Here is a 15,942-nt window from a genome sequence, read left to right as displayed (position 1 = left end):
ATCTTCTAATGATCTATTGCTGGCAAAGAGAATAATCACATACTGTAGTTAAAGGATCAGGAAACACTCTGAGATTGTAATATAATTATGCATAGTAAAACACCTTTACAATATACTTTCATTATTTATTTTGCAACATTTGCTTGTCATTTAATTCTAACAATTGTGGATATTCTAGTTCTCAAAACTGAAACAGCGCACCAGAGGCTTCACAAGCCAACCTTGCTACAAATCTCTCCCTGGTTTACAGTTTATCTTATTATCTTGGCACTTCCTGGTAACCAGTAAGAACCCACTGCACCACCTACTCCCAGTCCTGTCTATACTTTAGACACCCTCTCTATCTCCCTGGTTTGTTTATGGGAGCGTTCCTTAGGCATAGGCTGGGGTGCCCTGCTGCAACCTTCACTCATCTAGCTGAGCTTACTTAGGACTGAGGTCCTTTTAAACAGGTGTTAGTGATCTGATTGCTGGAGTATTTTTGGTCCTTACTGGGGCATTCTGTGACAATCCTTCCTGGTCCTGCAATTGTAGTTATGTGTGGCTATCATGCAAGCGGTTTGCAATGTGGTTACTGCCGTGTAAAAGGGAAAGTAAACACCTTAACATGTTATATAAAATGTTTAGTTCAGTGGCATATTTAGGCTTTGTGCAGCCCTAGGCACTCAAAATTCTGCTGACTGTAGCTATATTTAATTCTCTTGATATCCGTTTTTGAAAAGCAGGTAGGTATGCTAAGGAGCCTGCTTGGAGCACCATATGGCTGCAGTTTTGCAAAAATACTTTTAACAATGTTATACATTTGCATGAGTACTAGATGGCAGCACAGTTTGTTGTCTTGTAGTGCTCCAGACACATGCACGCTCCCTACCTAAGTATGCTCTTCAGCAAAGAATAAAATTAAATTTGATAAAATAAGTAAATTGTAAAATTGTATGGACAAAGGAAGTAAACAGTGGCGCTTACCAATTCTGGGGGTCCGTGTATGGGAGCAGCGTTCACTTAAGCAACGGCACCGGTCTGTGAAATTCAGCCTGCAGCGTCTGGAGCTCTGGTAGACAAGCCTCCGTTAAGGGCGTGCAATCGATCCAAACAAAAGAAAAAGCACTCCTAGGCTTCACAGATATGCAGGCTTAATCAGGATATCTTTACCTGTTGTCACCCTTACCTGTTGTGAGTTACCTTTACTTTGGTCTCCTACTTCTTGGATTGGTATTTACCTTCTTTATCTTTGAATAAACGGGACTTTTTTTATATGCATATTAACTGGACTGCAGTGCCTGTCATTTTTTCTCCTGTATTACTTTGATGCTGGTTTCGGCATACACCGATTACGGCACTCCTAGGGCAGCCCTAAGCGGCCTTGCGGCCCCCAAGCATACTTCCGGTTGGACGGATTGAGGAAGCGTCTGTGTTCGAGCAGTAAGATTCAACACGCTTTTGCTTCACACTACACGGATCCTAAGAATCTGAACTCGCACAGAAGTAACTTACAGCTACACATTAGGTGGTCGGAAATCGGGCAGATGTGAGTATATCAGCGGCATACTAATTATTTACAAGCCGTGGAAAAGTTTGCCTAATCTGATGCCCAACCTTTACTTTGAATACCACTGAACATTATATTGCATACATGGAACTGTTTGTTTACAAAACTTGCTGTAAGTTTAATTAATATATTACGCTTCATTATTCACTTTGATGGTCACAGCCCTAGTATTTCAGGTTTTTGCTAAGATCGATTGAAGGAATTTTAAGTTTCAATGGTCTGTATACTCATACAACATGGCAGGGGTAAACACAGGTGCAGCAGAAGCTATTGGGGATAGCACTGCTTTAATGGACTCTGGTTCAGCACAAGAATTTATTAATCCAGAAATGTTTTTCCAAATGAGCCATAGACAAAATTATTTTGATCAGATTTTTTCAATGCAAGATAAACCACTTGATAACCCAGATATGAAACGACAATTTAAGTAATTAGAAAATGCAATGTCCAATGATTTGAGATTAATGTGGGACATTGTAGCATTTAACAAATACATAGACTCACAAAGGATCCCTAGAGGACTCTGTATTAAAAAATATCCCTCTTTTTCATTTGACAATACTGAGGATATGGAGGAGTGGAACACAGCACTCACAGAGTGCTCCTTCAAATTAATTAATATTCTCATACGTGTTAAGAATAGGAAACGTACGACACTAAGTAACACTATTGGAGAATTGAAGGAAGATTTAAAGCAGTACTCAGCCTCCACAAAATATGAAACATTACAGAAACAACTCAGTGATAACATTGCTAAACAAGATAAAGAGCAAGCCAAAAGAAAAGGGGAAAAATTCCTGAGGGACAAAGAGGACTATGAGTTAGACAAAGTCTATAACTGGGCAGCATTGAGAAAACTACAGAGGAACAACAGGAATAAATACAAAAAACAACAGAAATTACTAAGGAATGAGAATACAACACATGACGACTCCACAGTCTCTACTGCTCATACTCCCAAATCCATACTAAAGAAAAGGAATGGTCATAAGAAGGTGGTTTTCAGTGGTTCAGAAGGAGAAAATTCTGAGACAGATTCGTCCTTTGCAGGAACCTCCTATGGTTCAACACCCTCTTCCTCTCCATCTTCTGTCACTTCTTCTCTCTCCCCTCCATCTTCTTCTACTATTTTTTTACAGTAAGCGTCGAGGGACAAATCGCAGACCACGTTATCAGGGGTGAGACCCAAGACGAGACAGATGTCCCACGTAGAATTGGAAGAAGAAAGAGATGGAGGAAACAAAGGAGCAGGAAAGATGAAAAAAAAAGAAGAAGGGACATTAAATGACTGTTTGCCGAATCCACAAGGGGACAGTTCAATAAATAATAAAGATAGCACTGGTTTGAGCATAATTAACCTGTCTCAGCATAATCTTAATGTTGATGAAAAGAAAGTTTTAAGCAAGGGATTAGGTTTTGCTCCCACGTCAAATTTTTCTTATTTTAACACCTTACTTGATCTTAATAAATTTATTAGGAAACTGGCTCTTAAACGCTATTTCTCCCTTACTAGAGATCCTACAGGGGAGGCCCCTCAGGGAACTGTGAATTCTCCTATACAACCACACTCAGAGAGTACACATTTATTGTTCAGTGAGGCCTGCTCAGTAGTACAACTTGCAGATCTCTATAGTGGAGAAAGAAGTGTTACACTACCTTCTGACCTCTTGAAACCTGAAAAGCTGAGATCTGATTTTTATCCAGTGCAATACAGGGGCCCACACCTCAATGCATATCAGAGGCTAGTCCAGGAGGACATCTTGCGACTTAACAGCATGCAGGATGTACAAGCTGCCCCCCAAAATCTGAGTCGTAAAGAGAGACTAGCTTTAAAGTCACTCAAGAATAATGAACAGATTATCATTCGCAACTCGGACAAAGGGGGCAGCATTGTAGTCCTGGATAGGGAGGCCTATTTTAATGAGGCTGTTTCACAATTTTCTGACACTAAAGTATATCAGAAACTCCTTGGGAATCCAACTGTTCACTATAAAAATGAGTTGGTCAGACTGTTAAAGGAAGGTGTTCAATTAGGTGTCTTTAAAGAATCAGACATTGAAAATCTAGTTCCCAGTAACCCTCTCATTCCTATTTTCTACCATGTCCCCAAGGTTCATAAGGACCCCACCAATCCCCCAGGGAGGCCTATTGTCTCTGGGGTGGGGTCACTTCTTGAATCTTTGGGGTCATGGCTAGATGGTATCCTCCAGCCTTTGGCTATTAAACAACTATCTTATCTGAGAGATAGCTCCCACCTAATACACACTATACAATCTATTGTTTGGGAACCCCAGTATACTTGACTGGTTGTGGATATCAGCTCTCTCTACACCTCTATACCACAGCATCTAGGTATAGAGGCTGTAGAATTTTTCTTAGATCGAGAGCTAACCCTTGAACATGAAATAAAAAAGTATATAGGGGACATTCTACGATTTGGATTATCCCACAATTATTTCATGTTTGAAAATGTGTTCTACAGGCAGATTTGCGGGACGGCCATGGGGGCAAAATTTGCCCCCGCATTCGCAAATCTCTATGTTTCTTGGTGGGAACTTACCTATGTTTATAGTGTCCTCAACCCTTGGTTAGAGGACATATTACTATTTGTGAGGTTCATAGATGACCTTTTGATCATCTTTAAGAGGCCTGTGGATGAAGCTTTGTTCAAGACTTTTTTGAGTTTCTTGGATAATAATTTCATGAACCTTAAGTTCACAGGCAATTTTAGTCAAATAGAGGTCAACTATTTGGACTTCACTTTGTTCAGTGAGGGCAACAGAGCATACACCAAAACATACCGTAAACCTAGTGCAGGTAACACAATTCTGCATGCTACCTCTCAACACCCTAGCCATTTTATTAAAGCTGTCCCTAGAGGACAGTTTATAAGATTAAAAAGGAATACACAGTCTTTAGAGACGTATGAAACACAGTCTCTAGAACTTAAAAATAGACTAATTGCTAGAGGCTATAGTGCAGTAGCTCTTGAAAAATGCAGAGTCGAGATTAAAACCTATGATACTAGCATACGGCAACCGTGTAATAATTCCTTTGGTGAAGCTGTAGTTTTCACTACTGAATTTAGTAGCCAATATGACAAGATAGCAAAAATTCTTAAAAAACACCTACATGTTCTTCAAGGGGATACCATCTTATCTCCTTTAACTCAGAATCGTCAATTTGTGGCAAAAAAGCCGAAAACTTTAGCCCGTAGCCTCTCTCCTAGTCAGGTAGTTAGAAAAAACTTGAGAGGTACACAATGGTTGAATAGACATGGAAGTTTCAAGTGCCTTAGTAGAAATTGTGGTATGTGTTCCTCAGTTACAGTGGGCAACCAATTTGAAAGCAGCAATACACACATAAGGTATACTACTAACTTTTATGCAAACTGTGGTACAACCTTTGTTGTGTACCTTTTAACATGTAATCTTTGCCAATGCCAATACGTTGGTCAGACCTCTAGAGAGGTCAGACGAAGGTTTGGTGAACACCTCAGGGACACCAGGAACTATGTCAAGGAATCTGCCGTTGCAAATCATTTCAATGGAGAACATTTTAAAAATATAGCTAATTTATCTATCAGTATTATTGACATAGCTCTTGTGCCGCCTAGAGGTGGTAACAGGTATACAATTTTACAAAGGAAAGAGATCTATTGGATCCTGCAGCTTCAAACTAGATCCCAATGGGCATTAACAGAGAATGTGACATTGACTATTTTATCAATGACACATAATATAACTGATATTCAATTACCCATTATGTAAATGTATTCTTCATTTCATTGTTATTATTTTCCATTTTTTGTTTTAATGTCTAAGGTATTAACCACAATATGTGGTTATGTTTGTTGTCCCCTGGTTTCTTATTAATATATAAGTTAGATTTTGTCTATGCCCCTAAGATCATATATATATATACATTTGCGGAACAAATTTGGATAATTTAATAATAAGATTTATGGATCAGAGCACTTAGATACATACATCCAGTTTGTATATTTTCCCTTTTTTAGCTTCTTATTCATACAAATATTTTCTTGCTTGCTATAGTATTAACATACACTGATCCTAGCTATGCTTTTTAGTTCAGGCTTTATTGGGTTAACTCCCATTCTTAATTGATTGTTTAAATGTGTATTTATAGCATCTCTGTATTACCTGTATTGTGTCTATGAGTAAGCGCCTGTAGGGGGCGCGAAACGCGTCAGTCAGCCACCTGTGTGTCACCCTTACCTGTTGTGAGTTACCTTTACTTTGGTCTCCTACTTCTTGGATTGGTATTTACCTTCTTTATCTTTGAATAAACGGGACTTTTTATATGCATATTAACCTGGACTGCAGTGCCTGTCATTTTTTCTCCTGTATTAATCAGGATATCCGCACATCCAAACAGCAGCCTTTCACAAATCAACGAATACTTGAGTTTGGAGTGCAGTTCTGGGGACCGATTGCTAAAAAAGATATTGCAGAACTAGAAAAAGTTCAGAGAAGGGCCACAAAGCTAATAAGGGGATTGGAGAAATTAACCTATGAGGAGGGGCTAGCCAAACTGGGTCTGTTCTCTTTAGAAAAAAAGGCGCTTGAGAGGTGACATGATTATTTTATATAAATATATTCAAGGCCCATATACAGAGATGGCAGAAGCTCTGTTTATTCCAAGAAAATTGTTTCTGACAAGAGGTCATAATTTAAGGTTGGAGGAAAGGATATTTAATCTCCTGCAATGGAAACGTTTTTTCACTGTAAGAGCAATAAAATTGTAGAACTCATTATCAAAGGAGGTAGTGAATGCCAATACCATTGATACATTTAAAAATAGTCTGGATACATTTCTGTATATAAACAAAATTCATGGATATGATTGCTGGTATTAAATGGGTCACATTTTAATGGGGTTATTTAAGCTTAACTGGAGCTTTTTGTAAGTATTTTAGATTTGTATAGGTTGAACTCGATGGACTTCAGTCTTTTTTCAACCTTATCTACTATGTTACTAACAGAGGCAACATCCACTTGAAAAGTAAAAACTGCGCTCTTTATTGGGATATGTTAAAAACAAAAAGGAGCCTCAGCCCCATATATGCTCAGAATGGGTCACAGCAAATGGACTGCAGACATGTTTCACGTGGTGCTCCACGCTTGATCACTGCTATGTGGATGTTGACTCTGTGAGTATTTGTTGATTTGTGAAAGGCTGCTGTTTGGAGGTACGGATATCCTGATTAAGCCTGCATAGCTGTGAAACCCGGGAGTGCTTTTTCTTTTGTGTAAAATTGTATGCTCTGTCTAAAATGTTTTTGGTTTCTTGTCCCTTCAAGGAAACCAAGAACCTACTGGGAATTGAAATGGATTAAGATCAATTTAAAGGGACAGTGTACTATAAAATTGTTTTTTTCCCTTAATGTATTTCTAATGACTTGTTATACCAGCTGCAGAGTATAAAATGTATGATAAATTGCTACTTTAAATTTATTTTTGCATATGAAATAGCTGGTTTTGTTATTTGAAACCGCAATCCATAAAAATGGGTTGAACTTGCAGCTAAAATCAGATCTCATTATTTTATCACTTTCTGTACACACACATGCTTCTTATTCTTATATCTGTATAGCAAAGCCCAATGCTTAGGGAGAACAATGGAAGATTAACATTTTATTACTTATCTCTCCTACACCCCACTAGGAGTGTAATTTCTTCTGCTGTTTACATAGCTTGTTAATAGCCTATATAAGCTTTCAGTATAGGTAGGGATACCAAAGGAAAAAAGTTAATGGAGCTATTTGTAAACAATATAATTCACCCAGTCAGAATTAAATAATTAATATAGATAGTTCAAATATTAACACCACAAAGGGTGTATGAATGATTATATGAATGTTGCATTATATAAAATGTCATCATTAAAGGAACAAACCAGTGACAATATAAATTGTGTTTTTAACCCCTGCAAAGCTGTCCAGTACTATTCCATATGACAATGACTTCAGCAATCTGTCTGCTTTTATGCATTGTCATAATTAACCTTTAAATAAATCCCCCCCCAGGTTTGTTAAAACACAATACAAATTTCCTTAAAAAGTGAGTGATTTGTTTTAATGACTTTTGTGAAATCTTTCCATCCCATGGAAACACTGATTAGGAGATGACTGAACTGAATAAACATCTGTACGGAGAAACCATGAATAAAATACATCTGATATTTCAATTTCCTATAAAATAATCATTTTCAGTGCTGTTTGTTCATTTGGAATAATAATACATTATTTGATATATCTAGGAATATGTAGCAAGTGAGTCCAGTTTATATCAATTTCCTGATCTGTGTTTTAGTAGAGGAAATACTGTTGTAAATTGTTTATTCCAAAACTTAGAAGATTTATAGTATTTTTCTCTCCCTTTCAGGTAGCTGTGGAAAGAACAAAATATTGTCACGGAGCACCGAGAGTTTCTGGGAGAATTCTCCTGTCTATTCCAAGGATAACAGAGAACTCAAATCTGCTGACAGACATAATCGTTCAGCTAATCCCATTCCAGCCAGTAGTATTATTGATGTTGATGGAGTTCAACAGGAAAGCAGAAAACAATGTCCAAGAGAGGATATGGACTGTAGTTTTGAGGGTTATGTTTCCGAGCTAAAGACTTGTAAAGGCCGGATGAGGACAGGTGTATATAAGACCTCTGACCTTCCTTCAATGGTAACTGCAAAGAATGAAAGAAGTAAAGACTCGGACGTGGCGTACAAAGCCACGTTTGTGTAGGACATCTTACCAAATCCATATGGCTTATATACTTACCAGTGATGTTTGTTGGGCAATCCATGAAACAACCAGCATAAAAACTCTAATTTTGCACATTTCCGGGATCTTAGGTGATTTTGACTTGACTACAAAATATTATATGTATTATTCATGCAAGAAAGAATATTAGTACATGGCATTTTTTTTGCCAACATACCTTTTAATAAATATGATTTTTATTTTATTTTATTTAGGACATAAGGACTTTGATTTTACAGTATTACCACTACATTATTACTCTGATAAGCATGTAATACCCAACACTGGTGCCTTGTGGGTAAGGACCAAAGCATTTATGCTCATGTGTGGAATTTATTGAAGCTTTCAATACATTTATTTGCAGTAAAAAACATGTATTAAATGATAACTCATAGAAAACTTTTTTTTGTATAATGTGGCACTTTCACAGCACATTTGTTGATGAAGAATTGTGTTGGATTTACATATTTATCATGAAATGTACATTTTAAGAGTTGTTGAGTAAATGTAATGCACTTTTACATCCTCTGATTGGAGATATTTTTTATTTTTTAATGTCACACATTTCAATAAAAACAATAGTTTTGCTTAATCTAGATTTGAGGTAACCATGCAACTTCCATGTTAATTTCACTGATCTGGTGATAAAATTAAATTATTTTGTAGACTAAATCATTTGCCTTGTGTTTATGTGTTCTGTAGCACTTCTTTACTATAATGTGATCAAAGCAGAGAGAGTGCAGGAAACAAAGCAAGAATAGTTCAAAACCTGCTATATCTGCCTGTCTGAGAGAATTATATACCAAAAAAAATTGCTGCTCTGAAATGTGAGATTTAGTTCAATACTCTCACAAAGAGATGAATTGCAGGTGATTTGAAATCTTATCATCATTATCAAGGGCAAAACCCATGGTAAGGGCTGAATTTGCCCTGCACAATGCATAGTTAAAGGGATACTGAATCCAAATTGTTGTCTTTCATGATTCAGAGAGTGCATGCAATTTTACGCAACATTCTCATTTACTCCTATTATCAATTTTTTTCGTTCTCTTGGTATCTTTATTTGAAAAAGCAGGACTGTAAGCTTATGTTTACAGATTTAAATAAATATGGTTGAGTCAAAAAATCTGGATAATGAGAGAATAAACATAATGATTAATTTGGGTGTATGCAAAAATAATATTTAGTCAAAGAGAACTGATTATCAAGTTTGGCAAAACACTTTAAAGAATTAGATTTTGTACCCAAGAAATCTACTATTCTACGTATTCCTTTTTATGCAATCATTATAAATTCTAGGACTCACACCTGGAGCACAGTCTAAATTGCCTTGCATATGAATATATTTTGCATATGCCTCTTCCATGCTATCCATAAATCTTTAGAAAGGATATGTTTACTGAAAATCACATGCAAGTTCTTATGTAAAGCTATAAAAAAATAGGTTGGTGGTTTTCTGCTCTGTTTCCAAAAGACAGAAATCTCCTTAAGGAAGCCTAAGCCTCCTTCTTTATTTGATGGCATTAACAAACAGCTAGATTACGAGTTTTCAGAGCTATAGGGAAATTAACGACCGCCACAAAGCGGCATTAATTCACCTCCCTATAGCGCTGCTATTACAAGTTTGGAAAAAACAGGCTTGTGCTGGCAATATGGTGGCGTTGAGCTCCATACCGCACCTGCTTTGACGTGCTCGTGAACTATTTCTCCATAGACATTAATGGGGAGAGCCGTCAAAAAAGAAGCCTAAATAACACCCTAACATAAAAACCACATCTAAACACCCCTAATCTGCCGCCCCTAACATCGCCGCCACCTACATTACAGATATTAACCCCTAATCTGCCGCCCCTAACATCGCCACCACCTACATTACAGTTATTATCCCCTAATCTGCCGCCCCTAACATCGCTGCCACCTACATTACAGTTATTAACCCCTAATCTGCCACCCCTAACATGAGCCGCCACCTACATTACAGATATTAAACCCTAATCTGCCGCCCCTAACATTGCTGCCACCTACATTACAGTTATTAACCCCTAATCTGCTGCCCCTAACATCGCCACCAACTACATTACAGTTATTAACCCCTAATCTGCCGCCCTTAACATCGCCGCCACCTACCTACACTTATTAACCCCTAATCTGCTTTCCCCAATGTCGCTTCCACATCACTAACACTACATACATATATTAACCCCTAAACCTAACCATAACCCTAATGTAACCCTAAGCATAAGTCTAACCCTAACACCCCCTAACTTAAATATAATTAAAATAAATCTAAATAAACCTTACAATTATTACCTAAATAATTCCTATTTAAAACTAAATACATACTTACCTGTAATAAAAAACCTAAGATAGCTACAAAATAACTAATAGTTATATTGTAGTTATCTTAGGCCTAGATTTAGAGTTTGGCGGTAGCCGTGAAAACCAGCGTTAGAGGCTCCTAACGCTGGTTTTAGGATGCCGCCGGTATTTGGAGTCAGTCAAAAAAGGGTCTAACGCTCACTTTTCAGCCGCGACTTTTCCATACCGCAGATCCCCTTACGTAAATTGCGTATCCTATCTTTTCAATGGGATCTTTCTAACTCCGGTATTTAGAGTCGTGTCTGAAGTGAGCGTTAGAATTCTAACGACAAAACTCCAGCCGCAGAAAAAAGTCAGTAGTTAAGAACTTTCTGGGCTAACGCCGGTTTATAAAGCTCTTAACTACTGTGCTCTAAAGTACACTAACACCCATAAACTACCTATGTACCCCTAAACCGAGGCCCCCCCACATCGCCGACACTCGATTCATTTTTTTTAACCCCTAATCTGCCGACCGCCACCTACGTTATACTTATGTACCCCTAATCTGCTGCCCCTAACACCGCCGACCCCTATATTATATTTATTAACCCCTAACCTGCCTCCCACAACGTCGCAGCCAGCTACCTACACTTATTAACCCCTAATCTGCCGTCCGCACGCCGCCGCCAGCTACATTATAGCTATGTACCCCTAATCTGCTGCCCCTAACACCGCCGACCCCTATATTATATTTATTAACCCCTAACCTGCCCCCCACAACGTCGCCGCCAGCTACCTACAATAATTAACCCCTAATCTGCCGACCGCAAAGAGCCGCCACCTACATTATAGCTATGTACCCCTAATCTGCTGCCCCTAACACCGCCGACCCCTATATTATATTTATTAACCCCTAATCTGCCCTCCCTAACATCGCCGACACCTAACTTCAAACATTAACCCCTAATCTGCCGACCGAATCTCGCCGCTATTCTAATAAATGTATTAACCCCTAAAGCTGAGTCTAACCCTAACACTAACACCCCCCTAACTTAAATATAATTTTAATCTAACAAAATTAATTAACTCTTATTAAATAAATTATTCCTATTTAAAGCTAAATACTTACCTGTAAAATAAATCCTAATATAGCTACAATATAAATTATAATTATATTATAGCTATTTTAGGATTAATATTTATTTTACAGGTAACTTTGTATTTATTTTAACCAGGTACAATAGCTATTAAATAGTTAAGAACTATTTAATAGCTAAAATAGTTAAAATAATTACAAAATTACCTGTAAAATAAATCCTAACCTAAGTTACAATTAAACCTAACACTACACTATCAATAAATAAATTAAATAAAATACCTACAATTACCTACAATTAAACCTAACACTACACTATCAATAAATTAATTAAATACAATACCTACAAATAACTACAATGAAATAAACTAACTAAAGTACAAAAAATAAAAAAGAACTAAGTTACAAAAAATAAAAATATATTTACAAACATAAGAAAAATATTACAACAATTTTAAACTAATTACACCTACTCTAAGCCCCCTAATAAAATAACAAAGCCCCCCAAAATAAAAAAATGCCCTACCCTATTCTAAATTACTAAAGTTCAAAGCTCTTTTACCCTACCAGCCCTGAACAGGGCCCTTTGCGGGGCATGCCCCAAGAAATTCAGCTCTTTTTCCTATAAAAAAACATATACAATACCCCCCCCAACATTACAACCCACCACCCACATACCCCTAATCTAACCCAAACCCCCCTTAAATAAACCTAACACTAAGCCCCTGAAGATCTTCCTACCTTATCTTCACCATACCAGGTATCACCGATCCGTCCTGGCTCCGATATCTTCATCTAAGCCCAAGCGGGGGCTAGACATCCATCATCCGACGGCTGAAGAAGTCCAGAAGAGGCTCCAAAGTCTTCATCCTATCCGGGAAGAAGAGTAGATCCGGACCAGCAACCATCTTCTTCCAAGCGACATCTTCTATCTTCATCCGATGAGGACTGGCTCCATCTTGAAGACCTCCACCGCGGACCCATCTTCTTCCGAAGACGACTTCCCGACGAATGACGGTTCCTTTAAGGGACGTCATCCTAGATGGCGTCCCTCGAATTCCGATTGGCTGATAGGATTCTATCAGCCAATCGGAATTAAGGTAGGTAAATTCTGATTGGCTGATGGAATCAGCCAATCAGAATCAAGTTCAATCCGATTGGCTGATTCAATCAGCCAATCAGATTGAGCTTGCATTCTATTGGCTGTTCCGATCAGCCAATAGAATGCGAGCTCAATCTGATTGGCTGATCGGATCAGCCAATCGGATTGAACTTGATTCTGATTGGCTGATTCCATCAGCCATTCAGAATTTTCCTACCTTAATTCTGATTGGCTGATAGAATCCTATCAGCCAATCGGAATTCGAGGGACGCCATCTTGGATGACGTCCCTTAAAGGAACCGTCATTCGTCGGGAAGTCGTCATCGGAAGAAGATGGGTCCGCGGTGGAGGTCTTCAAGATGGAGCCGGTCCTCATCGGATGAAGATAGAAGATGCCGCTTGGAAGAAGATGGTTGCTGGTCCGGATCTACTCTTCTTCACGGATAGGATGAAGACTTTGGAGCCTCTTCTCGACTTCTTCAGCCGTCGGATGATGGATGTCTAGCCCCCGCTTGGGCTTAGATGAAGATATCGGAGCCAGGACGGATCGGTGATACCTGGTATGGTGAAGATAAGGTAGGAAGATCTTCAGGGGCTTAGTGTTAGGTTTATTTAAGGTGGGTTTCGGTTAGATTAGGGGTATGTGGGTGGTGGGTTGTAATGTTGGGGGGGGGGGTATTGTATGTTTTTTTTTACAGGAAAAAGAGCTGAATTTCTTGGGGCATGCCCCGCAAAGGGCCCTGTTCAGGGCTGGTAAGGTAAAAGAGCTTTGAACTTTAGTAATTTAGAATAGGGTAGGGCATTTTTTATTTTGGGGGGCTTTGTTATTTTATTAGGGAGCTTAGAGTAGGTGTAATTAGTTTAAAATTGTTGTAATATTTTTCTTATGTTTGTAAATATTTTTTTATTTTTTGTAACTTAGTTCTTTTTTATTTTTTGTACTTTAGTTAGTTTATTTCATTGTAGTTATTTGTAGGTATTGTATTTAATTAATTTATTGATAGTGTAGTGTTAGGTTTAATTGTAGATAATTGTAGGTATTTTATTTAATTTATTTATTGATAGTGTAGTGTTAGGTTTAATTGTAACTTAGGTTAGGATTTATTTTACAGGTAATTTTGTAATTATTTTAACTATTTTAGCTATTAAATAGTTCTTAACTATTTAATAGCTATTGTACCTGGTTAAAATAACTACAAAGTTACCTGTAAAATAAATATTAATCCTAAAATAGCTATAATATAATTATTTATTATTTAATTTATATTGTAGCTATATTAGGATTTATTTTACAGGTAAGTATTTAGCTTTAAATAGGAATAATTTATTTAATAAGAGTTAATTAATTTCGTTAGATTAAAATTATATTTAAATTAGGGGAGTGTTAGTGTTAGGGTTAGACTTAGCTTTAGGGGTTAATACATTTATTAGAATAGCGGTGAGCTCCAGTCGGCAGATTAGGGGTTAATGTTTGAAGTTAGGTGTCGGCGATGTTAGGGAGGGCAGATTAGGGGTTAATACTATTTATTATAGGGTTAGTGAGGCGGATTAGGGGTTAATAACTTTATTATAATAGCGGTGCGGTCCGGTCGGCAGATTAGGGGTTAATAAGTGTAGGCAGGTGGAGGCGACATTGTGGGGGGCAGATTAGGGGTTAATAAATATAATATAGGAGTCGGCTGTGTTAGGGGCAGCAGATTAGGGGTACATAGGGATAATGTAAGTAGCGGCGGTTTATAGAGCGGCAGATTAGGGGTTAAAAATAATATGCAGGGGTCAGCGATAGCGGGGGCGGCAGAATAGGGGTTAATAAGTGTAAGGTTAGGGGTGCTTAGACTCGGGGTACATGTTAGGGTGTTAGGTACAGACGTAGGAAGTGTTTCCCCATAGACAACAATGGGGCTGCGTTAGGAGCTGAACACAGCTTTTTTGCAGGTGTTAGGTTTTTTTTCAGCTCAAACAGCCCCATTGTTTTCTATGGGGGAATCGTGCACAAGCACGTTTTTGAGGCTGGCCGCGTCCGTAAGCAACTCTGGTATCGAGAGTTGAAGTTGCGTATGCTCTACGCTCCTTTTTTGGAGCCTAACGCAGCCATTCTGTGGACTCTCAATACCAGAGTTATTTTAAAGGTGCGGCCAGAAAAAAGCCAGCGTTAGCTACGCGGGTCGTTACTGACAACACTCTAAATCTAGCCGTTAGGTTTTATTTTTATTTCACAGGTAAGTTTGTATTTATTTTAACTAGGTAGACTAGTTAGTAAATAGTTATTAACTATTTATTAACTACCTAGTTAAAATAAATATAGTTACCTGTAAAATAAAACCTAACCTGTCCTACAATAAAACATAACATTACAATGAAATCAAATAAATTAAATTAATCAAATACAATTATCTAAATTACAAAAAAAAACCCCACTAAATTACACAAAATAAAAAACTAAATTATCAAATAAAAAAATGAATTACTGCTAATCTAATAGTCCTATCAAAATAAAAAAGCCCCCCCCCCCAAAATAATAAAACCCCTAGCCTACACTAAACTGCCAAAAGCCCTTAAAAGGGTCTTTTGCGGGGCATTGCCCCAAAGATAACAGCTTTTTTACTTGGCAATAAAAACTACAAACCCCCGAAATTAAACTCTATCTAAATAAACCTAAGCTAACCATTTCCCTGAAAAGGGCATTTGGATGGGCATTGCCCTTAAAAGGGCATTTAGCTCTTTTACGGTGCCCAAACTCTAAGATTAAAATAAAACCCACCTAATAAACCCTTAAAAAACCTAACACTAACCCCGACGATCCACTATTCCAATCAGCCAATAGGATTTTTCCCCCTTTAATTCCTATTGGCTGATATAATTCTATCAGCCAATCAGAATGTAAGGAGGAGGTGATATAATAACGGATGCACATATAAAGAATCTGAGTATTTGAATTTGAAAAATATGATGTACAGAGAATGAAGAGTTCTTAGGGAAGGGGGGAGTTTTTCATGGGTTTGTTTTTTTTTTGTTTTTTTCTCCTCTGCCAGATTGTTAAATATGAATTTGGATGATTAATCAGATTAGATGTACCTCTTGGAATGTGGGCGGCATCACTACCCCGATAAAGA

The 15,942-nt window shown here is 37.7% G+C and overlaps 1 protein-coding gene across 1 annotated transcript in view; it reads left to right on the top strand.

Annotated features, from left to right (window-relative positions):
- RGS12 (regulator of G protein signaling 12) overlaps positions 1-9,002 on the top strand; it is a 447,605-nt gene extending 438,603 nt beyond the window's left edge. Inside the window, exon 18 of the mRNA XM_053704191.1 lies at positions 7,957-9,002. Coding sequence (XP_053560166.1) covers positions 7,957-8,312 — 356 coding nt within the window. The 3' untranslated portion in view covers positions 8,313-9,002. The remainder of the gene's footprint in view (positions 1-7,956) is intronic.
- The last annotated feature ends 6,940 nt before the right edge of the window (positions 9,003-15,942 follow it).

The sequence above is a fragment of the Bombina bombina genome, chromosome 2 (assembly GCF_027579735.1).
Source record: "Bombina bombina isolate aBomBom1 chromosome 2, aBomBom1.pri, whole genome shotgun sequence".
Classification (NCBI taxonomy): domain Eukaryota; kingdom Metazoa; phylum Chordata; class Amphibia; order Anura; family Bombinatoridae; genus Bombina; species Bombina bombina.
The sequence above is the reverse complement of the archived record's forward strand: the minus strand, read 5'-3'. Positions and strand labels throughout refer to the sequence as shown.